Source organism: Euleptes europaea, chromosome 6 (genome assembly GCF_029931775.1).
Source record: "Euleptes europaea isolate rEulEur1 chromosome 6, rEulEur1.hap1, whole genome shotgun sequence".
Taxonomy (NCBI): Eukaryota; Metazoa; Chordata; class Lepidosauria; order Squamata; family Sphaerodactylidae; genus Euleptes; species Euleptes europaea.
The window spans coordinates 4,175,966-4,202,019 of NC_079317.1; the positions used below are offsets into that span (position 1 = coordinate 4,175,966).

The 26,054-nt window shown below is 48.3% G+C and overlaps 1 protein-coding gene and 1 non-coding gene across 2 annotated transcripts in view; both read right to left on the reverse strand.

Moving 5' to 3' along the window:
* Positions 1 to 25,530, reverse strand: part of PYGL (glycogen phosphorylase L) — a 43,548-nt gene extending 18,018 nt beyond the window's left edge. The window contains exons 1-8 of the mRNA XM_056852238.1: positions 25,288 to 25,530; positions 16,618 to 16,719; positions 14,882 to 14,960; positions 13,631 to 13,734; positions 9,038 to 9,169; positions 8,402 to 8,513; positions 6,696 to 6,778; positions 1,181 to 1,324 (exon numbers count right to left, since the gene is read on the reverse strand). Of these exons, the coding sequence (XP_056708216.1) occupies positions 1,181 to 1,324; positions 6,696 to 6,778; positions 8,402 to 8,513; positions 9,038 to 9,169; positions 13,631 to 13,734; positions 14,882 to 14,960; positions 16,618 to 16,719; positions 25,288 to 25,530 (999 nt within the window). The remainder of the gene's footprint in view (positions 1 to 1,180; positions 1,325 to 6,695; positions 6,779 to 8,401; positions 8,514 to 9,037; positions 9,170 to 13,630; positions 13,735 to 14,881; positions 14,961 to 16,617; positions 16,720 to 25,287) is intronic.
* Positions 22,449 to 22,520, reverse strand: TRNAT-UGU (transfer RNA threonine (anticodon UGU)). Its single transcript has one exon. It is a non-coding gene; the product is annotated as a tRNA-Thr (tRNA).
* Positions 25,531 to 26,054: the final 524 nt, after the last annotated feature.

Below are 26,054 nucleotides of genomic sequence, written 5' to 3' on the forward strand. Positions count from 1 at the left end.
AGGCAAGACGAAGAATTATAGAGTCGGAAGGGTCCACAGAGGCCATCTAGTCCAACCCCCTGCTTAATGCAGGATCAGCCTAGAGCATCCCTGACAAGTGTTTGTCTAGCCGCTGCTTGAAGACTGCCAGTGAGGGGGGAGCTCACCACCTCCCTAGGCAGCCAATTTCACTGATGAACTACTCTTAAACTAAAAACTTAAACTGTAAAAACTTTCCCCCCTAATATCCAGCTGGTACCTTTCCGCCCGCAATTTAAACCCATTCTTGCGAGTCCTGTCCTCTGCTGCCAACAGGAACAGCTCCCTGCCCTCCTCTCAGCGACAGCCCTTCAAATACTTCAAGAGAGCAATCATGACCCCCCACCCTCAACCTCCTCTTCTCCAGACTCAACATTCCCAACTCCCTCAGCCTTTCCTCCTAGGGCTTGGCATCCAGGCCCCTGATCATCCGCGTCACTCTCCGCTGCACCCGCTCCAGTCTGTCTACAATCTTTTTGAAGTGAGGCCTCCAGAACTGCACACAATATTCCAGGTGAGCAGAGCTGGTTTGCCATTGCCTGCCTCCACACAGCCACCCCCGTTTTCCTTGCTGGTCTCCCATCCTAGCGGCCAACACTGCTTTGGCTTCCAAGCTCTAATGATGTTGGCCTAGGCTGGGCCTTTAGCACACCTCAAAGCCAGACGGAGCAGTGGTGTGGGGTAGGAGTGAAGGACAGAGACTTAAGAGGGGAAAGAACAAATGGGACAGGTGAAAGCTTAGGAAAGAAGAAGAGTTGGTTTCCATATGCCGACTTTCTCTACCACTTAAGGCAGAATCAAACTGGCTTATAATCACCTTCCCTTCCCCTCCCCGCAACAGGTAGGTGGGGCTGAGAGACCTCTAAGAGAGCTGTGACTAGCCCAAGATCACCCAGCTGGCTTCATGTGGAAGAGTGGGGAAACCAACCCAGTTCACCAAATCAGAGTCCACCGCTCCAAACTACTGCTCTTAACCACTACACCACGCTGGGAGGATGGCCAGGGTGAAGGAGAGCAAAGAGAAGGGAAAGTTAAAAGGGACCAGGTAAGGGCAGAGCGGAGGAAGAATTGGGAAGAAGGCACCAGGAAGCCTATCACCAGGTGCCAGGCTGGGTATCGCAGCCCTTTCTGGACACACAACCCCAACCCCATAAGAAGTTACCTGATCAGGAAAAGAATCGAAAGCCGTCCGGACGCTTTCCGTACTCCCAAATTTGGAGGCTTTGAACCGCCGGATGATGTCCTGCAGGGTAGCAGCTACCACAAAGTACTCCTGCTTCAGACGCAGCTCTTTCCCCTCGAAAAACTACATGGTGGAGGAAGCAGAACAGTCTGTGAAGTGTGTGTGTCTGTGTGTATATACACACACACAGAGAGAGAGAGAGACATTTAAATAGAGTATATATGCAGCCTGGGACATGATCACACTGAGCAGCTCCAGAGAGTTACTCTGTGCCTCAACTCCCCTTCTGAAAATGGGAATAACTGTGAACCATTGTCATGTGACTGCTGCAGGAAACAATTAGACGGAAAAACACTTTACTTACTAAAAGAACCAGATTCAAGTCCAGTAGCACCAACAAGATTTTCAGGCTATGAGCTTTCAAGAGTCAAAGCTCCCTTCATCAGATACCAGGGAACTTTGACTGTAAAATTTTATACTTTGAAAGCCTTGTTGGTCTCTGCAGTGCCTCTGGACTCGAATCCAGCTCCTCTACTGCAGACCAACACAGCTATTCTCCTGAAACAGAATTATAGAGTTGGAAGGGTCCATAGAGGCCATCTAGTCCAACCCCTGATCAGTGTACTATCACCCTAGAGCATCCCTGACAAGTGCTTGTCCAGCCTCTACATAAAGACTGCCAGTGACGGGGAGCTCACCACCTCCCTAGGGAGCTGATTCCACTGTCAAACAACTCTTACTGTAAAAAACCTTTTCCTAATATCCAGCCAGCACCTTTCCTACCGCACTTTAAACCCATTCATGCAAGTCACACACACACACACACACACACAAACACATGAAGCTGCCTTCTACTGAATCAGACCTTTGGTCCATCAAAGTCAGTAGTGTCTACTCAGCCTGGCAGTGGCTCTCCAACGTCTCAGGCAAAGAGGTCTTTCTCATCAACTACTTGCCTAGTCCCTTTAACTGGAGATGCCGGGGATTGAACCTGGGACCTTCTGCTTGCCAAGCAAATGCTCTACCTCTGAGCCACAGCCCCTCCCCAAGAGTCCTATCCTCTGCTGCCAACAGAAACAGCTCCCTGCCCTCCTCTAAGTGACAGCCTTTCAAATACTTAAAGACAGTAATCATGTCCCTCCTCAATCTCCTCTTCTCCAGACTAAACCTTCCCAACTCCCTCAGCCTTTCCTCGTAGGGCTTGGTCTCCAGGCCCCTGATCATCCTCGTCGCTCTCCTCTGCACCCACTCCATTCTGTCCATATCCATTTTTGAAATGAGGCCTCCAGAACTGCACAAAAGACTCCAGGTGCCTCCTGACCAATGCAGTGTACAGCAGCACTATGACATCTTGCACTTTGGATGTTATGCCTCTGTTGATGCACCCCAAGATCGCATTAGCTTTTTTTGTGCCTGCATCACTATGGCTGCTCACATTTAACTTATGGTCCACCCGTACCCCTAGATCTTGTTCACACACACTGCTGCATAGAAGTGTATCCCCCATCCAGCATGCATGTCCCTCATTTCTGTTACCCAGGTGTAGAATTACATACTAAAAGTGCTATGGAAATGACCATATATAAAGGCACACAACAGAGAAGGGAGAGGTTCTGCTACCCAGAATGCACACAGCCCATATCATAAGGTCAAGGACTTCACTTTGCTGTGGTCCTTTTAACTTAGCCTCTGAGTGGGGGGAAAAACTAGAGCTGAAACGGACAGCTATTGAAATCAAACACAACCGCCACTCGAACACAGTCAAGACAATACAATTTTGTCACAATTTGAAGCTTCAAGTTTTCAAGAGTTGAAATTTGCAGCAAACGCTTTGGGTATCATAGTAGACTGGACCCCATGCGGGGTGCAAATGGCCATTTTGAAATGTGGGAGATTCGTTGGGATGTTTTTAAAGGTTTGCGTTTCAGCACTAGTTGTAACATCACACTGATCTAAATGCACAGTGAGACAATGAATCTGGAAAAACATGTTCAAACCAGGGTGCATTATGCAAGCTGTCACAGAGGAAAATATTTTTTGCTATTGCCGAAGATACCGCCAGCACTTGCACACTCTTGCGCACACTCTCTCTAGTTAGTACCCACCCCCAATAAGAGCTGACCCATTTATTTTAAAAGTGAAATTTGACTCTTCTGTTTCCCCCCTTAATTCAAAAATCTAAACAAACTTCCAAATTCATTGGCGGGTGGGGAGGGGGGGAGAGGGTTGGTTGATAGCGAAAGGGCCATTTGATTTCCTCCAGATATTATAGTAGTAAAAGCACCTAAGCAATGCCAGAGATGGGACAGTTTTCTCCGCAAAAGGAACTCTGGCCTAATTCTCATAGAGATGGAGAACTGGGGTCAGGGCTGTACCACGTCCTGCTGCAGTTGAAGACTGATGTGATGAAATGCTACCTTGAGCACACTTTTTTTGCAGGTGGGAGGTTTAAATAAATTAAAGATTAATGACCGTTTTAACAAACTAATTTAAAAACTCCCACCTGTACAAAAGGTCCCCACATATAGCCAACTAACATGTCAGAGAAGATGTAGGTTTAGAGCTTTCTCTAGTTTTCTGTGTTGTCATGATGAGAGTTTTCTATGTTGTCGTGATGGGAGAAATAGCTCAAACCTCCCCCCATCTATATACAGCCTCAGTCATAATATGGTGGCAGCGGTGGGATGTTACCATATCATGATCAGGTTGGGTATAAAAGACGGATTGGATTCTGAAGCACTGCAGCCCTGATACGAGTTCCCTGCTCCAATGAGAATCAGACCTCAGAGATGCTAAGGAAGGCAGTTACTTAACATTTTTGGGAAACACAAGAAACATTCACACATGTAAGGGCGGGCAAGGGGTAAACGCAACGAATCTGCCACACTTATCACCAAATTACAGATCTACACAAGTCTCTCCTCACCAGGTCTGCCGACTGCGAAGGGGGTTAAACAAAAGACAGTCAAATGCTTGAAGCACACAGGCCAGAAAAGATGCCCCCCCAATTAAAAGCTTGCCTTTTTAAAAAATCCCTCTGATTTCACAAGTTAAGGCAGCTTTTCCAATAGTTATTTGCTGAACACAAGTTTCCAAAGTCTGTCAGTCTCTGAGCTCAGGAAACCCTAAAGGCATTTCATCCGAAAAGAACAAGATCTGGGATGGCAAAGATACCACATTTTGCTTTTCATTTCCTGGATAACTGATTTTACAAGAGTTTTGAGATTCTCTTAGAAACAGAAAACAAGAAGGATCCTCAGTCTCTGTGGCTCAGTGGCAGAGCACCTCCTTGGCATGCAGAAGGTCCCAGGTTCAAACCCCAGCATCTCCAGTTAACAAATATGGCAGTAGGTAATGTAGAAGACCTCTGCCTGAGACCCTGGAGAGAAGCTTCCAGTCTGACCAACGCTGGTCCTGATAGACCAATGGTCTGATTCAGTATAAGGCAGCTTCGCATGTGCTTCATGTGCAAGTGGGTTATTATTATTTTTATTATGGACAAGATTTTTATCCCTGTTGTATCCTAATGTTGGGTTGTATCCTAATGTTCCACTCTGCTCAAGGTGGTGCCTTCCCCTGGCCTAAGGAACCTTCCTCCTATGCAAGAGGCAGAGAAAGGTGCCCCCATGAATACAGCATTTAGGATACAACCTCATGTCTACTATGTACGGAAGCTCAGATCTCAATCCTCTGATCTATTGGACAGGGTCAACCCTGTCGTTTCATCTCAGCCTCTATTCCGATCAGTAAAATGGGCAAAACAGACATCTTGGGCGATCATGAAGCAACCATTAAGGACTCTATGCCTGTAGGAAAAAGTGCTGTATTTATATTCTTCTACAGGCATGTTTGGAAGTACTTCGAGGCACAAATCCGCCACCCAGGTCACCACTACAGTAGCTTATTTCAGGATTTAAGTTTCCTACTCCAAGAGCTTCTGCAGCCAGCACCTTTTAAAAAAAGCTGTGCTATAAAAGGCATGCACTTGGTGGATTAGATAATAACCAGGGCCAGTTCTCCAGTCAAAGTTCCTAAGTGAGTGTTGGGGAGGAGGTTCACGGAGAAAGTGGAGCTGTGCTTCCAGGGCTTGTTTCACTCCTGGACTTGAGGCATTCTCTCAGAGACCCCCCACCAGCAGGAAGGCAGTAGGGGTCAGCCTGGACCTCGCTAGTGGTAGAGCAGGAGGAAGCGACACATGTTGCTTTGCATGGGGCCACGAAACATCCTGAGGATAACTTAAGAGGCAGCTCCCTGCCGCAGAGAGCTTCCAGTCTAGACGCAGCGATGGAAGACAGCAAGAGCGAGCAAAGGGAGAGATTCTCCCCCCAGAAGTGTGTGAAGGAAGATGACCCCAACGACAAGGGTGGGGGTTAGCAGCTCCAGCTCCATTAATCAAATGGGATCTTGCAGCGGGGAGGGATGGTCAGATCTCCAGGCATTTTTCTTTAAGGACTCAAAGAGCCTGCAAGCCAAGGGGGAGGTGCCAAGTGGTGGGAAAGGTGCCAATAGATCAGGGCCACGCTGCTGGGAGAATCGAGGGAGGGAGTCGACCCTTCCCTCATGTCTACATCTGACACCCTTGGCACAAAACTGCTCTTAGCCATGCCGGAGGGTAAAAAAGACACCAAGACAAGGGCTCTACTGCAACTGCCCCCCCACCAGGTAATAGCAGCATGGGTGGGGGGAGATTTTGATCTGGATAACACCCTTGGAAAGAAGAGGTTAACCCTCCTTCCCCCAACTATAGCCCTGAGAAAGAAGGGGTTAACCCCCCTTTCCCCCAACTATAGCCTTGATCCAATCTCCTCCTGCCCTCTGCACTTGCGCTTTTAAAAGAAAGGAAAAGCCAGGTGATGCGATCACAGCTCACCTTCACGAAGTTTAATTTGGCCTGACGTAGAAAAGCTCTACTTCTGTTGGTGATGAGCGTTAATTCAGGTGTTAGCCACAAGACTTCCTGGCAAAGGCAGGATTTGGGGAGGGACAGGAAGATGGAGAGCAAGATCGAGCGGCCCATAAGAAAAGACCTGCTGGATCAGACCCAGGTCCATCAAGTCCAGCAGTCTGTCCACATAGCGGCCAACCAGGTGCCTCTATGAAGCCCACAAACAAGGTGACTGCAGTAGCACCATCCTGACTGCGTTCCACAGCACCTAATGTAATATGCGTGTCCTCCGATCCTGGAGAGAATAGGTACGCATCATGACTAGTATGACTAGCCCAGCTAGGCCACCCGTTTTCTCCCTTGGCTACCAAGATATTAAAAGCCGTTTCAAGCAGATTTGCTGCCTTTCAGCCGGTGTGCAGCCCACTGTCCAGAGGGGAAAGCCCTTCCTTGGATATTTCACTGGCACGCTTGGGAAGCAGCCAGGAAATTCGGAAGGCTTCATTGTTCATTCCCCAAGACCGACATCAGGCAACAGACATCGCGGCAGGCTCTCCAGTCCCCATTTCAAAGGCCAAGAGAGAAGCACCTCAGTGCTCAGGCACTTACGTTATCATTGGGATAGAGGACACGAGAAATGTTCTCCGCCAAGTTTCGGTCCAGAACCGCCTGAATGTAATCTCCAACGTTAACTGCAGAGCAAAATTTGAAAGAGGCACAAGCGGGAGTCAGAGGTCAGCAGCTGCTGAGGCTCAAGCAGGGTGGGGGGACGGCAAGCCCCAGACGGCTTCCCTACTGCCCAGCAACCACTGAGTCAGCTGTGCCCCTTTCCTGGTTGGGTGGAAAGGTAGCATAAACCACGACAGGTAGCCGTGTTAGTCTGTAGTAGTAGAAAAGAGCTGGAGTCCAGTAGCACCTTAAAGACTGACAAAATTTCTGGTAGGGTATGAACTTTCATGAGTCACAGCACACTTCTTATCTGAAGAAGTGAGCTGTGACTCACGAAAACTCATACCCTACCAGAAATTTTTGGTTCAAATATTTTTATTTTAAATTATACAAAATACAAGGGGAAAAAAACATACAAACAAAATCTAACATAAAATCTAACATACATCTATCATAGAGTCTAACATAAATTCTAACATAAAATCAAGTGTGCCTCAATTTAAACCGATCTATTATCTCTTGAAGGATTACTCTAAATTTCAATCTTACCTATTTTAGTAAATATGCTTATTAATTTTTATTGAAAACTGAAATACCCTTGGCTCCTGCATTGTAATTATTTAATACTTAAACAAAAGCAAATTACATGAATATTTCTTGCTTGTATTATTATTATAATCGATGATATCACCAATCAATGCATCTTTATCTATATATAAATTAATTATAACGATTATAATAACATACTATACTATAAAGTTGCTACTAAACTTAACAGTTATTTGCTACAGTTAAAAATTACAGTTTCATACAATGCAAGTAAGTTTTCCATTTTCTTTTCCATTCTTCTGTTGGTCTTTTGTTCATCAGATGTGTCAGTTCCCCTACCAGAAATTTTGACAGTCTTTAAGGTGCTACAGGACTCTGCAGACCCCAATCTAATGGGGGGGGGGCTGTAAACCTGGATTTCCAGCCCACCGAGACTTCTAAAGTGTTAGAAATCTCTCCTTGCTGGTGCGGTTACGAGCAGCTAGCCAAGGCTAGACTGGTCGGCAGCCATTTCCACCAGAAAGTCAGAAATTTTGACAGTCTTTAAGGTGCTACAGGACTCTTGCTCTTTTAGGCAGCATAAAGATGTTTTAAATTAATAAAATAACACCCCCCCAAAAAAAACACCACTAGGCAGGACAGCCCTCCCCCCTATGGTCTTGCTTGAGACTCACTGGCAACCGTGCGGAATGCTGCTACGCTTCCCCTCTCAGTTAACAGTGGGAGCAAGACAGTCGCAGACCAAGCTTAGATATCTGTGTTCAAAAGGATGCAAAGAGGTCTTGTATGGAATACCCCAAGTACAAATATTTTTGCACACTTGGCAAGGCTGTCCAAGCTTTAGGAAGGAACTTCCTAGCCCAGGAGAGGGCCGGTGCCATCTTGGAAAGCCCGCACCCCTCTGCCCAAAGGCAAGGAACATTCCCACAGCCTGGTCCACCAAGTCAGAAGAAGTCATCTCAGGGGGTTTTGGAAGCTCTTTTTAGTTCATGATTCCCCAACAGATTTTGGGGAGGGGAAGGCCACTAGGAAAAGGTCCCCTCTTGATGCCGGCCACTTTCCTATCTGAGGGGCAGCAACTCAACACCAATACTCACAATCACGGAGGTTGAAATCATTGGGAGCTCGAGCGGACCACAGCCTCATTGTGTTGACAGTGTTGTTCATGTAGCCAGGTATGGGGGTGTCATAAGGCAGGGCCAGGACCACCTGTGGACAAAGATGTCCTCATCAACCTGGTGTGAATGGAAACGATTCCAAAGATTGCCAAGAGAAACCACCAAGTACACCGCTTCCTTCCAGATATGAGTATCCTGTGACCCTCTCCGGGGACACACAGTTCTGTTGGGCACACAGACACGACAAACGAGAGGCCAAGTTTTGCAATGGTTTGGTCATCACAGAAGGGGAGCCCAACATTCCCCACCCACTATGACCTCGTCAGTCCCCATTGAATCCTTGCCCTTCATCTATGGCAGGGGTGTCAAACATAAGGCCCGCGGGCCAGATCCGGCCCCTTAAGAGCTCTTATCCGGCCTGAGAGCCAGCTGAGGCAGCCCCCGCCCCAGTCCCGATCTGGGCTGGCGAGGCATGGCCTGGCCCGACCAAGTGACATTTATGTCACATTCGGCCCTCCTAACAAATGAGTTCGACACCCCTGGTCTAGGGAGCTCAAAAGTGTTACCCACAAAACACTGTTGCAAGACAGGGCAAAACACTTTGGTACACGTTACCTGTGTGTCGACCCATCTCACGCCGGTTTGGGTGTTCTCCACTCTTCCGTAAAAGTGGATGGGGAGCATGTATTCCGGACGGGCCTTCTCCCACGGGTTCCCGTGTCTCAGCCAGTCGTCCGCTTCCTCCAACTGCAAGGTGGAAATGGCCAGGTTGAGGTCTAGGATGAGGACCTGCCCACCTCAGGGTGATCTCAAATGGGAAGGGTCAGGAAGCAATTTTCCTCCAGGCCAGACTGGCGGGGGTCCTGGAGTGTTTTTTTCCCATCTTCTGGGCATGGAGCAGGGGTCACTGTGTGTGCGTGTGTGTGGGAAGGTAGTTGTGAATTTCCTGCATTGTGCAGGGGGTTGGACGAGATGACCCTGGTGGTCCCTTCCAAATCTGTGTTTCTATTATTTTATTATTGTCATTATTGTTTGCATTTCTAGCCCACCCTCCCCAGCCACAACCAGATTCAGGGCGGGTAACAACCATAATGATTCTAAGGAAAAGTGTTCTGCTGGGGCAGGTTGCTCTAGAAATGTTTTTGCTCCTTTGCCTGTGCCATCCCATAATTAAACTAGCAAGCTATTGCTTTGCATGCAGAAGCATCTCTAGAACAATGATAATGTTCCCAAACTTTCTTCACCCGGGTTATAAGAAATTGGGGGGACACTGCAGGTTCTTGGGGGCTTCCTCCTCTTCTGCACGGATCCTGGTCTCCACACCCTTTCTCTCTACACTAGCGTTACATCAGCTACAAGCCTAATGCTGCAAAAACCAGCTTGAAATTAGAGGTTATTTATTTATGGCTGCCTTTGATTAAAAGCAGCTCTATGTTATGATTTTGAAAATGTGGTTCTCTGTATTTTTATCAACTTTACATCGTAAGCTGGCTTGAGCTCCGCAAGGAAGAAAGGCAGAAAAATAAAGGTTTTAAATAAATAAAACCCTGCAGGTGGAGGCTTGCATGAATGAATAAATCTCTCACTCACAAACACACCCTACCTGGCTACCTCCACCCTCTTCTAAGACTGGGGAGGGGCTGTGGCTCAGTTTGTAGAGCCTCTGCTTAGCATGCAGAAGGTCCCAGGTTCAATCCCCGGCATCTCCAGTCAAAAGGACTAGGCAAGGAGGTGATGTGAAAGACCTCTGCCGGAGACCCTGGAGAGCAGCTGCCCGTCTGAGTAGACGATACTGACTTTGATGGACCAAGGGTCTGATTCAGTAGAAGGCAGCTTCGTGTGTTTAATGTGTTCAAGACTGCACTTGTAGGCCAGCTGAGGGTACACGCCCGCCTTTGTGCAGAGGAGGGCGCATTCCCTTTTCTAGGCACTCTGCACTTGCCCAGAGGAGCTCCATTCCAGGGGCCAGAAGAAACCTGCAGTCTCCGTGCTTCTCAGAGAAAAAACGTGCCAGAGAACTACACAGATAAACAGACCCTTCAGAAGCAATTTTGGCCCATGCCAACCCACCATAAACAGACATCCTCCAAGCCAACGCCTGGCTCTAGCTTTCTGCATGTAGACTGAATTGCCGGGGAAAGGTCAGGAACCAAGTCCAGAACGAGGCGGCTCCCTCTGCAAAACCCAACGGAGATAACCTGCCCTTTGTGCTGATGATCTTCAAATACAGCAAAGGAAAGGGATTATGCAACAGAGACCTCCCCGCCCACTGAGAACCGACTCTGGGAAATACTGTGAGCTAATGTGTGTCCACTAACCGCTTCTGTGGTTATCTGTTGGCTGGCCGATTCTCAGTTAATCATTGCTCTAACCCACTGGCTGGAAACCTTTTTTTTTGGGGGGGGGGGGGAAGCTGGCTATTTACCAACTGCACAAAGGCCTTCACCTTTCTGCAAAGTTATGCATTCCAATGAGACCGAAAGACGTGCAACAGAATGAGGAGGCAAAAGGGACAATCCCATCTCAGACGTCAACAAGGGAACAAATTGTTTAATACACATGTGCATTAAAATGCTTCCCACATACCAAGGAGTGGCCAAGGACAGAAGTTATCCCTGGTGAGCGACCTGGTTTTTTGTGTTGCTTTTACAGACTTTTCCCCCCCACACGGATGATTTCTCTGCCTAGAATCTTCAGTGGTACAGTCTCCTTTATCATGAAGAAGAAGAGGTGGTTTTCATATGCCGACTTTCTCTGCCACTTAAGGGAGACTCAAGCCAGCTTACAATCACCTTCCCCTCTCCTCTCCACAACAGACACCCGGTGAGGTAGGTGGGGATGAGAACTCTAAGAGAGCTGTGACTGGCCCAAGGTCTTCACACGAAGCCACCTGGGTGGAGTGGGGGAAACAAATCCAGTTCACCAGATTAGCCTCCACCTCTCATGTGGAGGAGTAGGGGAATCAAACTCGGTTCTCCAGATCAGAGTCCACCGCTCCAAACCACCGCTCTTAGCCACTACACCATGCTGGCTCTCATGCCCAGGACTCTACCACCTCATTCTGCTGCATCCCTAGGCCAAGCCCAAGTCTCACGCTCCAGGATGCATGCATCTTTTCCCTTGCTGTGTTTGACAGATCCATTCTCAAGGCCCCCTTTCGAAACATGCAAAGAATTAAATGAACTGTCTTGTGCATGTCCACACAGGCAGAGCAGGCCTTACCAATATTTAAGAGACACGCCTGGGTTAATTCCAGCTCTAGACCTATTTTTTTCTACCTGGGCATCCTTGTTAATGACATGGGCTGACACCAGAGAAAACAGTTTCCATCTGAACATATGTGACGCTGCCTTGTGCTGGATCAGACCGTGGGTCCATCAGGGCCAGTATTGTCTACTCAGGCTGGCAGCCTCTCTCCAGGGTCTTGAACACATGCAGCTGCCTTATACTGAACCAGACCCTGGGTCCATCAAAGTCAGTATTGTCTACTCAAACTGGCAGCGGCTCTCCAGGGTCTCAGGCAGTGGTCTTTCACATCACCTACTCTCCTAGTCCCTTTAACTGGAGATGCCGGGGATTGAACCTGGGACCTTCTGCGTGCCAAGCAGACGCTTTGCCACTGAGCCACGGCCCCTCCCCAATTTCACACCCACTCCCCCTTTAGTCACATCCCCATTGAGTGGAAACATGAGAAAGGCACTGAAGGGCAGGCTCGCCTTGAAATAGTATCCTTTGATTAGAAACCCCGCCCACCACTCATCTCAGATATGGGGGGGGGGGCAATGCTATGACTTCTCTCTGTTGAGGCAAACGTGGCTACCATGCTTAAGGACATTCTTACCAATACGATACATGCTGCAAAGCCCCTGTGAGAACTGAAAACAATGTCGCTTCAAGACAGGAAGAAGAAGAAGAGCTGGTTTTCATATGCCGACTTTCTCTACCACTTAAGGAAGAATCAAACTGGCTTGTGAGGTAGGTGGGACTGAGAGAGCTCTAAGAGAACTGCAACTAGCCCAAGGTCACCCAGCTGTCTTCATGTGGAGGAGTGGGGAAACCAACCTGTGTTCACCAGATCACCCTCCGCCACTCACGTGGAGGAGTGGGGAACATATGAAAATGCCTTATACTGAATCAGACCCTCGGTCATCAAAGCCAGTACTGTCGACTCAGACCGGCAGCGGCTCTCCAGGGTCTCAGGCTGAGGTCTTCCACATCACCTACTTGCCTGGTCAACTGGAGATGCCGGGGATTGAACCTGGGACCTTCTGCATGCCAAGCAGATGCTCTAAGAACATAAGAAAAGCCCTGCTGGGTCAGACCAAGGCCCATCAAGTCCAGCAGTCTGTTCACCAGGGGCCAACCAGGTACCTCTAGGAAGCCCACAAACAAGACAACTGCAGCAGCACCATCCTGCCTTTGTTTCACAGCACCTCCTATAATAGGCCTGCTCCTCTGATCCTGGACAGAATAGGTATGCATCATGACTAGCATCCATTTCAACTAGTAGCCATGAATACTTCTCTCCTCCATGAACATGTCCACTCCCCTCTTAAAGCCCTCCAAGTTAGCAGCCATCACCACATCCTGGGGCAGAGAGTTCCACCATTTAACTATGCGTTGTGTGAAGAAATACTTCCTTTTATCAGTTTTGAATCTACCACTGAGCCACGGCCCTTCTTGAACATATGAACATATATGAACATATGAACCAGGTAATCAAACCCGGTTCTCCAGATCAGAGTCCACTGCTCTTTACCCCTACACCATGCTGGCTCTCACGTGAAAAGCCATTGCCTGGTTTGATTTAAACCAGAAGACCATGTTGGCCGAAAGTCCCCAGAAGAACTGCTACAGCAGTTGGGGACAGAAGGTGGATCGAGAACTCTGCGAAGAAGCAACTGAAATTCCAAGGCTGAGCCACAATCCAGCGTCCCGCCTCATTTCACTGAAATCTCCCCCATCCTTGGTGCACACAGGCACACAATTTCCTGCTTTCTGCATTCGCTTGCGACATTTCATGCAGAAAGCATATGGGGAAGAATTGCAAAAGACCAGACAGCTTTCGCCAGAGGCAAGCCAATTTCATCACATGCATGCCAGGAAACAGATCCACATGCATGGCTTTCACAGAGCTTTGCCGTGCCATCTGCAAAGATAAACTATGTTGTGGAAGCATTAGTTCCTTTTCTGATCCATTGGTGTTACCTGCCATCCATCTCTCATCTTCTGGTTGAAGATGCCGTATTCGTACCGTATCCCGTAACCATAGGCAGCCAGCCCCAGGGTGGCCATGGAGTCTAGGAAGCAGGCTGTGGGGCAGAGAGAGCATACAGGTTGGCTCGGCTGCCTGCCAGAGGCTCAGACTGCCCAAACCCAACATAATTCGAGAACCACTGAAGTCTCTGCCATTTTTCTCAGTTTTAAATGGAGGGGTGAAAGGGTGGGAAGACATTGGGTTTGATAACGGTTTGTGTAAATTCTGACCACCACTTGGCTCACTGAACTGCCCCACCAACTAAAATAAAAAGATCCACACAGGTGGCCAATCTGGCCCCATGGATTCATGTTGTGGTCACCTCAAGGCTAGACTACCATAATGCACTCTGCATGCTTCAGCTGGTAAAGAATGCATAAAATGGAACTTTTTAGGAAGGCATCATTATGAGGGGCACACCGTTTTTTTAACGTCCATTTTAAATTTATTAATGATCCATGTGTTTATTGCAGAATTTTAATTATTGTAATCCAGCTTCAGCCTTTGCTAAAAAAGGGGACGTATAAATGAAATTACATAGATATAGTCATTTATACGTCCCCTTTCTAGTGAAGACTGAAAATGGATTAGCAGCAAAGGTCCCCTGTGCAAGCACTGGGTCATTCCTGACCCATGGGGTGACGTCACATCCCGACGTTTCCTAGGCAGACTTTGTTTGCGGGGTGGTTTGCCAGTGCCTTCCCCAGTCATCTTCCCTTTGCCCCCAGCAAGCCGGGTACTCATTTGACCGACCTCGGAAGGATGGAAGGCTGAGTCGACCAGTAGACACAAGAATTAGTAATAAACTTTCAAACAAACATTATAAACAGTACGACTAGCAGATTGCTCTGAAAGCATGTTTACATTCGAAGTCATAAAACTCGGGAAACTGTCAAGTGTCATTTCTACCCAGGGCCCGCCTCTCGATCAGGTAACAAACCTGAATTCCGACCGTTCCTCTTGCATGCTACAGTTTAGGGTGGGGGGGATGAAACGGACTAATAATAATTCAGATAGATAACCGCCCCCAACTGAGACGTGACTAAGAATTCGATCATGTGAGGCCCCACCTAAAATCTGGGATCTCTGTCTTAAGACAAGCCTCTACCAGCTAGGGGAGGACTCAGCCATCTCGTCTGCTAGAGATGTCTCAGGGGGCCCCCACCCCAGGACCACGGTGCAGACCCCCTCCCCTCGCTTACCAGCAAGCCGGCCCAGACCGCCGTTCCCCAGGCCGGCGTCTTCTTCAATCTCCTCCAGCTCTTCGATGTCCAGCCCTAACTGAACAGCCACACAGAGAGACAGAGAAGATGCCATCAGGGGCCGTAATAAAAGCGCCAAATAAGCAAGAGGGCAGGCCCATTAGATGCCCCGACCTCTCACGTTTTCAGAAAGCACACCATATACACTTCAGACCCACCGCATAGCTGCATGGCTGGATTTTGGTACTGTGTGTGTGTTTGGAAGGAAAGAGGGTGATAAAGTGAGGGAGAGGGAGAAAAAGAGTTAGTTTTTATATGCCGACTTTCTCTACCATTTAAGGAAGAATCAAACCGGCTTACAATCACCTTCCCCTCCCCCTCCCCACAACAGACACCCTGTGAGTTAGGTGGGGCTGAGAAAAGCTGTGACTAGCCCAAGGTCACCCAGCTGGCTTCATGTGGAGGAGTGGGGGAATCAAACCCGGTTCTCCAGATCAGAGTCCACCGCCCCAAACCACCACTCTTAACCAAACCACCATGCTGGCTCTCCAGAAAGAGAGTGAGAGAACATGACTGTTGCAGAAACCAGCTGCACAGCCAAACGGGAGTAGCCAAAATATTGTCGAAGGCTTTCACGGTCAGAGTTCATTGGTTCTTGTAGGTTATCCGGGCTGTGTGACCATGGCCTTGGTATTTTCTTTCCTGACGTTTCGCCAGCAGCTGTGGCAGGCATCTTCAGAGGAGTAACACTGAAGGACATTCAGTGTTACTCCTCTGAAGATGCGTGCCACAGCTGCTGGCGAAACGTCAGGAAAGAAAATACCAAGGCCATGGTCACACAGCCCGGATAACCTACAGGGAGTAGCCAAATTTTTAAGATATTCACTGGCGTGCCACTTACAGACCCCAGTGACAATCTCAGGTGCTTCAGGGGTGACTTTTTCCCAAGACAGGTCAGCATAATTCTTATGTTCACACACGGAAAAGTGTAGCGTGGAAACAAGCTCAGAGCCAGGACTGCCTCCTAACTCTCTGCTCTGCTGAGGACAGCACCTTTCTCTGGTTCAGCAAGTCTTCCTCAGCTTGCACTAAAGGAAAGCTCCTTGGGGCCAGAAGAAAGGCTCCGCCAGTTGCAGAGCGGAGAGGCAGGATACAACCCTGTTTTGTGATGCAACAAAATCGCAATTTGGACCCGACACTCCGCCAAGATCAGCGACCCAAGGAAAACTGCCGCCCAGAAGCCTGTTAAATCAATTAAGGTTTCCACCCTCCAGGTGGGGCTTGGAGACCTCCCAGAATTGCTACTGATCTCCAGACAATGGAGACTGGCTCCCCTGAAGAAAATGCCTGTTTTGACGGTGGACTGTATGGCATCAGACCCTGTTGAGGCCCCTCCCCTCCCCAATCCCCACCTCACCTAGGGTTGCCAACCTCCAGGTACGAGCAGGAGATCTCCTGTTATTACAACTGATCGCCAGCCGATGGAGATCAGTTCACCTGAAGAAAAGGGCCACTTTGGCAATTGGACTCTACGGCATTGAAGTCCCTCCCCTCCCCAAACCCCGCCCTCCTCAGGATCCGCCCCAAAAACCTCCTGCAGGTGGCAAAGAGGGACCTGGCAACCCTAACCTCACTCAAGGTCCAACCCTATAAATCATGCTTATGTAGACATTGGGAAACTCTGTTGCAGTGTTGATTGCAGGGAAACCTGAGACCCCGTTTACATGCATACGCACCTGATAAATCGCCTCATCGCAGGCATTCTGCAATCCCAGGTTTATCATGGTGTTCTGCAAAGTGCGGCCCATGTAGAACTCCAAGGACAGGTAGTAAACTCTCTGGGGGAAGAAAAGAAAGCAGAAAAATGAAAAGACAAGAGTTGGCTGAAAATGCAACTGAAAATCAGAACCCACTCACGGCTGACATTACTACAGAGTATGTTGTGGCACATCTAGTTCATACACACACCCACTGAGGGGCAATGGCTCAGTGGTAGAGCATTTGTGTAGCATGCAGAATGTCCCAGGTTCGATCCCCGGCACCTCCAGTGAAAGGGACTAGGCAAGTAGGTGATGTGAAAGACCCCTGCCTGAGACCCTGGAGTGCCACTGCCGGTCTGAGTAGACAGTACTGGCTTTGATGGACTGAGGGTCTGATTCAGTATAAGGCAGCTTCATGTGTTCATATGTACCTAAGTATTTAGATGTGTGAACCAACTCCATAGAAACGCGACACAAACACAATCCTTCAGATATAATCAGTACAGTGCCACATTTAAAGCAGTCTACTATACAAGTCCCACCAAACTGCATAGGAAATGCTACAAGACACTCATCTTAGGTTTCCTTTAGAGGGATCACTGGTTTGTGCTAAGTGCTGTCAAGTCACTTTCAACTTATGGTGGCCCAATGAAATAACGACTGACTATCTTTATCCACCTTGCTCAGATCTTGCAAACTGAGAGCTGCTGCTTCCTTGATGGAACTCATCAACCCATCTGATGTTGGGTCTTCCTCTTTTTCTGCTGCCTTCAGCTTTTCCTAGCACTACTGTTTTTTCCAGTGACTCTGGTCTTCTCATAATGTGACCAAAGTACGATAGCCTCAGTTTAGTCATTTTCGCTTCTGGGGAGAGCTCAGGCTTGATTTGATCTAGAACCCACTGATTTATCTTCTTGGCGGTCCATGATATCTCTAAAACTCTCCCCCAACACATTTCAAATGATTCCGTTTTCTTTTTGTCAGCTTTTTCCATTGTCCAACTTTCACACCCATACTTAGTAATGGAAGCACTATCGTATGGATTATCTTGATCACCAGCAACACACCTTTACCCTTAAAGAACTTTATTAGTACCACGGAAAAGGACCATTCACAGGAGTGCCTCTGGCCACTTCACATGATCCATTTCAGGGGTGTGCACAAGGCAGATCGCAGCTGACCAGGGGTTAATATCTGATGGACAACCAAGCAACTCTTGGCTGGTGGGATCTTTGCAAAAAACGGCATGCCTTGACCTGGCTCAGCAAGACACTCTGGGGTAGATCTATCCTTCCTCCTTTTGAAGGAGCCACATATATAAGAGCATAAGAAAGGTCATGTTGGACTAGACAAGGCCCTTCAAGTCCAGCCATCTGTTCACACAGTGACCAACCAGGTACCTCTAGGAAGCCCAAAAGCAAGACAGCTGAAGCAGCATTATCCTGTGGTCCACAGCACCTAATATAATAGGCGTGCTCCTCTGGTAGTGGAGAGAATAGGTATGCATCATGACTAGTATCCATTTTAACAAGTAGCCATGAGTAGCCCTCTCCTCCATGAACATGTCCACTCCCCTCTTAAAGCCTTCCAGGTTGGCAGCCATCACCACATCCTGGGCCAAGGAGTTCCACAATTTAACTATGTGTTGAGTGAAGAAACACCTGCCCCAAGTCTGGCTTGTCCAGAAATTGAGGGAAGGCTAGAAGTCAGTTTTGAATCTCTCACGCTCCAGCTTCAGCAGATGGCCCCACATTCTAGCATTAGGGGATCATATCTCCCCTTAACCACCTTCTTGGATTTTCATTCAATGGAAGACCCACTTAAGTGAAGGAAAGCTTCAAACTCTGCTCAGTGGGGTGGGAGGACAGGAGTAAGGAGCCACCACCGCTAACTCTTTAAGCAAGAATTCAGTCCAAGGATTACTGAACACCAGATAAGCTTCAGTTCTCAAGAGATCTGCTTTGCCAATGCAGCACACAGCAGCGGGTGATGCAGATTTTGACTGGTCGGTCCCCTCCTTGGCTGGCTGTTCCTTTGTGGGTTGCGACAACAAAAAGCCAAACGTAATTCACTCGTCGCCGGCCGTATGCTCCACGTTCCAGGAACTGTTTCCCCAGCCAACTTCCCTGTTTCCCCAACCACTGTGAGCAAACAGCTGAGTTGCTCCACCACAGTGCTCAAAAGGCCGGATCCGGCCTGCAGGCCTTATCTTTGACACCTTCGCTCTAGAGCAGGGATGTCAAACTCATTTGTTACGAGGGCTGGATATGACACAAATGTCACTTGATCGTGTCAGGCCATGTATACCATAACATTTAATGCCAGGTACCAGAGTTACAAACTTTATAGAAGACAAAGACAGAACTAATTAATGATATTATTTTTTTGCTTTACTTTCCCCCCTTAAAATACAAACGTGCTTAAAACAGTAACACTCTTTCTTTTATTTAACCATCTGGCTGACTTGGCCGGCACACCTGCAGTGGGCTGGCCAGCCCAGATTAGGACTGGGGGGAGTGATTGCCTCAACTGGCTCGTGGGCCGGATAAGAGCCCTCAAGGGGCCGGATCCAGCCCCCGGGCCTTATGTTTGACACCCCTGCTCTAGAGATTCCCAAATGGTCAGTTGCAATAGAAATACCACAGTTCCAACCCCCCAAAGCTCAACCCGTTGGCCAGCTGGATAATGGGAGCCTCCTAAATTCAGTGGGGGGGGGCGAGCTGCTCGTGGCCTGCAGAATGCCTAAGCAGAGAACATCGGCCTGTAATGGTCACTGCAGGAAGGATTCAGTGATTGCTGTCCTCTAAAAGAGCAATACTTTATGTATGTTTGAGTAGCACCCTTCCAGCGTTGGAAGCATTTCACAGCCCCTTTACTCTGCTCTGGTTAGACCTCACCTTGTGTTCAGTTTTGGGCACCACAATTTAAGAAAGATGTAGACAAGCTGGAACGTGTCCAGAGAAGGGCAACCAAGATGGTGAGAGGTCTGGAGACCAAGTCCTATGAAGAAAGTTTGAAGGAGTTGGATATGTTTAGCCTGGAGAGGAGAAAACTGAGAGGGGATATGACAACCGTCTTCAAGTACTTGAAGGGCTATCATATAGAGGAGGGTGCCGAGGTGTTTTCTGTTGCCCCAGAAGGTCGGACCAGAACCAATGGGTTCTGTGGCTGACAATCACCTTCCCCTCCCCACAACAGACACCTTGTGAGGTAGATGGGCCTGAGAGAGTTCAGAGAGAACTTGACAGGCCCTAGGTCACCCAGCTGGCTTCATGTGGAGGAGTGGGGAAGCCACTGCCCTTAACCATTACACCACACTGAGGACTATGGGTAGAGCAGGGATTTTGGACCATATCACTCTGTATAGTTCACACTATCTGTGGCTATAAGTAGGTTCCTACTACATAACCTCCAATTTTGTTTATGTGTCACATTTGATACTACTGTTGTGCTTCATCACTGCTTGGTTTCCAGATTTCTATGGTCCAGGCTAGCCTGATCTTGGCAGATTTTGGAGGCTAAGTAGGGTCAAGGCCGGCAATGAAACACCACCTCTGAATATCTCTTGCCTTGAAAACCTTACATGGTTGCCATAAGTAAGCTGTGACTTGACAGCATTTTCCACCACCGCCCCATGTTCAATCCTATAGAATCATAGAGTTGGAAGGGACCACTAGGGTCATCTAGTCTAACACAATGCAGGAAATTCACAACTACCTTCCCCCCCACACACACCCAGTTACCCCTATTTTATGCCAAGATGCCCTCCCTCTCATGATCTGCCTAAGGTCATCCTGTTGCTTTGTCGATTGGACGTTCTACTCCTGTTGACTGTATTGACTTATTCTGTGTAATCCACCTTGAGTTCCAGTGAGAAAGATGGGCTAAAAATAACAAAAATAAACCAATAGCTCCTAAGTGTGAGCTATGGATATTAAATCAGGAATCAATGCATGGCTCCATTTATCAAGAATGCTAGCTTTTCCTCAATTAACCAACTTTTTTTTAAGTGACAGGTGCAACTGAGTTCAGAAGAAGCCATCCCGTTCCAAGACGGTCTCAGACAGACGGGATTAGGTGTGAATCTCTCACAGAAAGCCGGGATGGGTCAGTTCACAAAAGCCTTTGGAGTGAGGTCACAAAGGGGATTTACTCCTTAATCTGCCAGTCTAACACAGCCACTGAAGGCCTGAACAATCAACAGCCAATTGCCGACTTAGTTAAGTCAATCCAATTAATGACGGACTATCAGCTATTTTACACCTCCGCCTTTCAAACTCATCCCTTCCAGGCTCCCTCCTTCAATAAGCGCAGCAATTGTAGAGGCGTGAAAGAAAACCTGTGCCATGCCTAAAAGAAAAAAGCATTGTACTTGCACAAAACTGAAAGCTAGCAAGTACTGCTGAGGAACCAACATAGCATACAGGGTGGCGGACTCAATTCTGGGAAATTCCTAGAGATTTGGGGAGGGGAAGAAGAAGAATTGGTTTTTATATGCTGACTTTCTCTACTTCTCCACTCATAACCAGCACCACAAAAGTGGCCGAGGGCAAGTATTTTTACTGTGAAATGTCATTAGTTTCCCAAGTGTGCGCGTGAGTGTGTGTTTAATTCAGAAAACGTACTTCAAGATATTAAAGGACACCCTGCAATTCTTTCTGTCCCTGAAAATCAATTATTTCTGCCCCTGAGACTTCATTGCAGGTGGGAGAGATACAAAGACATCTTTGTTTTCTCCATGTTTCAACACATACACGGCATTGACTAAAATTAAAAAATGCCTTCTCTGGTTACACAGGTTAAAGTGAGATATTGGGAAGGGTACCTTTTGTCACTATCTGCTCCATATATCTTGTACAAAATAGGTAATTTCCCCCCGCAGTACCATTGGTCTCTTATTTTCCCCAGGTAAGAAAATAAATACTCACTCTTGCTAAATTAAAACATTTATTAGCCACCTTTCTACTGTGTGGAACTCAAGGCAGCTTACAAAGTAAATAAACCAAGAATCGTAAAAAGCCCACAATTTAAAACCTCCAATTAGAACTGCCAATAAATAAAAACTTAGTCAAAGGCAGTCCTAAATAAAACAGTCTTCAGCTGCCTCCAAAAGATCAGAAATGAGGGGGGCAGGTGCCACCTCCCTGGGGAGGTTGTTCCATAATCGTGGGGCTGCCACCGAGAAGGCCACTCTCTCGCCTGGCCACCAGATGAACATCTTTGGTGGGACAGTCAGGAGCACCATATAGGTAAGTACAGAAATCCTCCGCATCTGAAATTAAGCCTCCAAAATCCCCTGCTTATTAAAGTTCTTGTGATGAACACATGAAGCCGCCTTATACTGAATCAGACCCTTGGACCATCAAAATCAGCATTGTCTACTCAAACCAGCAGCGGCTCTCCAGGGTCTCAGGCTGAGGTCTTTCACATCACCTACTTGCCTAGTCCCTTTAACTGGAGATGCCGGAGATTGAACCTGGGACCTTCTGCATGCCAAGCAGAGGCTCTACCACTGAGCCACAGCCCCTCCCCTAAATCCTGCTGCTATTTTCCCTGCAGGACAAATGGCAGTAGGCAAATGGGGGTGGGTGGGATAAGGTTTTGCAGGTTCTTCATGAATCAGGTCCACCAGCATGAACTGAGCTGGAAATTTCCAAGGGGTGTGTGTGTGTGAACAACTGAAGCTGCCTTATACCGAATCAGACTTCTGGTCCATCAAGGTCAGTACTGTCTTCTCTGACAGGCAGCAGCTCTCCAGGGTCTCAGGCAGAGGTTTTTCCGATAACCTACTGCCTGGCGGCTTTAACTGGAGATGCCGGGGATCAAACCTGGGACTTTCTGCATACAAGGCAGATGCTCTACCACTGAGCCACAGCCCCTCCGAAGTCACAGGTCTACAGAGAATGTCCCATGTGTTTGTGCCACGAAGCAGCCAGGGAAGAGAACAGTGCTTGGAAACACGGCGCCCTTGTATTGCTGGCAGAAGGTCCCAGGTTAATTCAAAGGCATCTCCAGTTCAAGAAACTTGAGGGAAACTTTCCCCTGACCAAATAAGAAACATGGCCCTCAAGCATTAAGAACATAAGAAAAGCCCTGCTGGATCAGACAGAGGCCCATTAAGTCCAGCAGTCTGTTCACACCGTGGCCAACCAGGGGCCTCTAGGAAGCCCCCAAACAAGACGACTGCAGCAGCACCATCCTGCCTGTGTTCCACAGCACCCAAGATAACAGGCCTGCTCCTCTGGTCCTGGAGAGAATAGGCGTGCATCATGACTAGTATTCATTTTGACTAGTAGCCATGGATAGCCCTATCCTCCATGAACATATCCACTCCCCTCTTAAAGCCTTCCAAGTTAGCAGCCATCACCACATCCTGGGGCAAGGAGTTCCACAATTTAACTAATTTAATTTAGCTCGAATTTAAACATCCTTCTGGAAAGCTTAACAATGAGGAAGGATAAGAACATAAGAACGTAAGAAAAGCCCTGCTGGATCAGACCGAGGCCCATCAAGTCCAGCAGTCTGTCCACACAGTGTCCAACCAGGTGCCACTAGGAAGCCCAGAAACAAGACGAGTGAAGCAGCAGCGTCCTGCCTGGGTTCCACAGCACCTAATATAACAGGCATGCTCTGATACCGGAGAGAACAGGGGTGCATCACGACTAGTATTCGTTTTGACTAGTAGCCATGGACATCCAGGGTTTCTCCGCAGAGGCAGGCAAGGGCAAAGCCACCTCTGAATGTCTCTTGCCTTGACCTGGATGCCCCAGGCTGGCCTGATCTCATCATACCTCAGAAGCTAAGCAGGGTCCACCCTGCTCTCAGGTGCCCCTGGGAAAGGGCAGTGGTGAGCGTGGGTGGAGGAAGGTCAAATAAGCAGGTGGGAGGCATACGGCTGGAGGGAAGGGTAGACAGGCACGTGTGGGGCCTGGGGGTGGGTAAATGAGGGGAAAGAGTCCTGGGAACTCACTGCCCTAAATCAGTTCAAACGCCAGCTAGCCAAACTCCAGTTCCGAACAGTGACCAGAGAGACGCTTCTAGAAAGTCCACAAGCAGGGCATGAAGGAAATTGCCCTATCTTGGTATTTGGCTCCGGGCATTTGGCATTCGCAGGTATGTGGCATCAAGCCATGGAAATTCCTGTTCACACTGATGGGTAACAGATGTTGACAGACCTGCTTCTCTTGCATGAATTCGCCTAACGTCCTTTCTAAAAAAAAGCTATCGAAGCTGGTGCGTTCCACCAGATCTTGTGGCAGGGAGAATTCCAAAAGTTAATTATGCATGCCGCTAACAGTTAAGTCTCTCTTTGGGGAGGGGCCGTGGCTCAGAGCATCTGCTTCGCATGCAGAAAGTCCCAGGTTCAATTCCCCGCATCTCCGGTTTGAAAGGACCCGGCAGCCGGCCACATGAAAGACCTTTTTCTGCCCGAATCGTGGGAAAGCTGCTGCCAGTCGGAGTAGACAAGACTGACCCTGATGGACCAGTGGTCTGATTCGGCATGGAAGCTTCATTTTGTGCAGGCCATCTTTGTGGGGGACGTTAATAGATAAGAGACTCAACATCCATGGTACCAAAAAAAAAAAAAGCATTACCTAGATGAAGGGAGTTTTGACTATTGAAAGCGCATATAGCAAAAATCTGGTTGGTCTCTAAAGTGCTACCGGATTTGAATCTAGATCCTCTACTGCAGAGTAACACCACTACACCCTGAAACCATTCCTGCTTGTATATGACGAAGGGAGCTTTGACTCGAAAGCTTATACAGCCCTTATCCGGACTGCTTGGGACCAGAAGTGGTCCGTATTTCGGATCTTTCTGTATATTGGAATATTTTTGAATTACTGTATCTACATGATGAGATATCCTGGGGATGGGACCTAAATTAATTTGTTTTATATACACTTTGTACACATAGCCCGAACGTAATTTTAAACAATATTTTTAGTAATTTTGTGTATACTGAACCATCAGAAAGCAAAGGTGTAACTGTCTCACCGGAATACCTGTATCCGCTGTTAAAAAGCAACAACAAACTAACTAACCACGGCAGGCTTTCAGTCTCCACCTACAATGCAGTGTACACTGTATTTTTATTTTTTTAGGTGAGAGGAAGCATTGAAAGAAGGCAGCATGGATCTGCCTGCATGCTGGCTTGAAGGGACCGGTTTCTGGCTCCATCTAGATATGGGATGTCCGGATAAGATACTCTACCTGTACCCCCCAATATCTTTTTTTTTAATATGCCAACTTTCTCTACCACTTAAGGAAGAGTCAAACTGGCTTACAATCACCTTCCCTTCCCCTTCCCACAACAGACACCCTGTGAGGTAGGTGGGGCTGAGAGAGCTCTAAGAGAGCTGTGACTAGCCCAAGGTCACCCAGTTGGCTTCATGTGGAGGAGTGGGGAAACCAACCCGGTTCACCAGATTAGCATCCCCTGCTCATGTGGAGGAGTGGAGAATCAAACCAGGTTCTCCAGATCAGAGTCCACCGCTCCAAACCACCGCTCTTAACCACACCACCATGCTGGCTCTCCACTATAGCTTGCTGGTCTCTAAGGAGCTACTGGACTCGGACCCAGCTCTTCCACTGCAGACCAACACGGTGACCTTCCCGAAACCGTCCCTCTCCCCCGAGTCTCACCTTGGGGTCCTTTTCGTAGTAGTACTGCTGGGTGCGGATCCATCTGCCCACCAGGTGATCACGCACGGTGTGCGCCAGGGCAAAGTAGTAGTCTCGGGGGGTGGCCACATTGCGGTCCTTGACCAGAGTGAAGTGGAGGTGCCGGTTGAAGCCCTTCTTCAGCTCGGCCACATTCTCCACCCCGACGATGCCCCGGATGCTGATCTGCTTCCGCTTCTCCTGGTCTGTCAGGGGCCGAGACATCGCTAGAGGAGCTGCAACCTGGAGAAACCAGGTGGATAGGTTGGGGCAGGATGACTCTCAAGGGGCGCGCCCCCCCCACCACAGAAGGCTCTGCATGACTGTCTGCCGTCCCGGATGCCGCCGGATCTGTGCCTCCTCCGTCCCTTGGGAAGGCTGCCCAAACACAGGGAAGGTGCCGGGTGCCAAAGAAGCTCACCTGAACCTGTACTGACCTCGAGCTCACCTTTAATTAACCCTTCATTTGTCAGACAGGGGTGGAGCCAAGCCTTGTTGAACCAGGGTGGGTCAAATCGATGGGAAGGGGTTGCTTTTAAAAGGCACGGGAGGGTCTGGAATTTGGGGGTTGGTCTGGAGAAGATGAGGTTGAGAGGGGCCATGATTGCTCTCTTTAAGTATTTGAAGGGCTGTCGCTTAGAGGAGGGAACGGAGCTGTTCCTGATGGCAGCAGAGGGTAGGACTCGCAATAATGAGTTTAAATTACAGACGGAAAGATACTGGCTGGATATTAGGCAAAACATTTACAT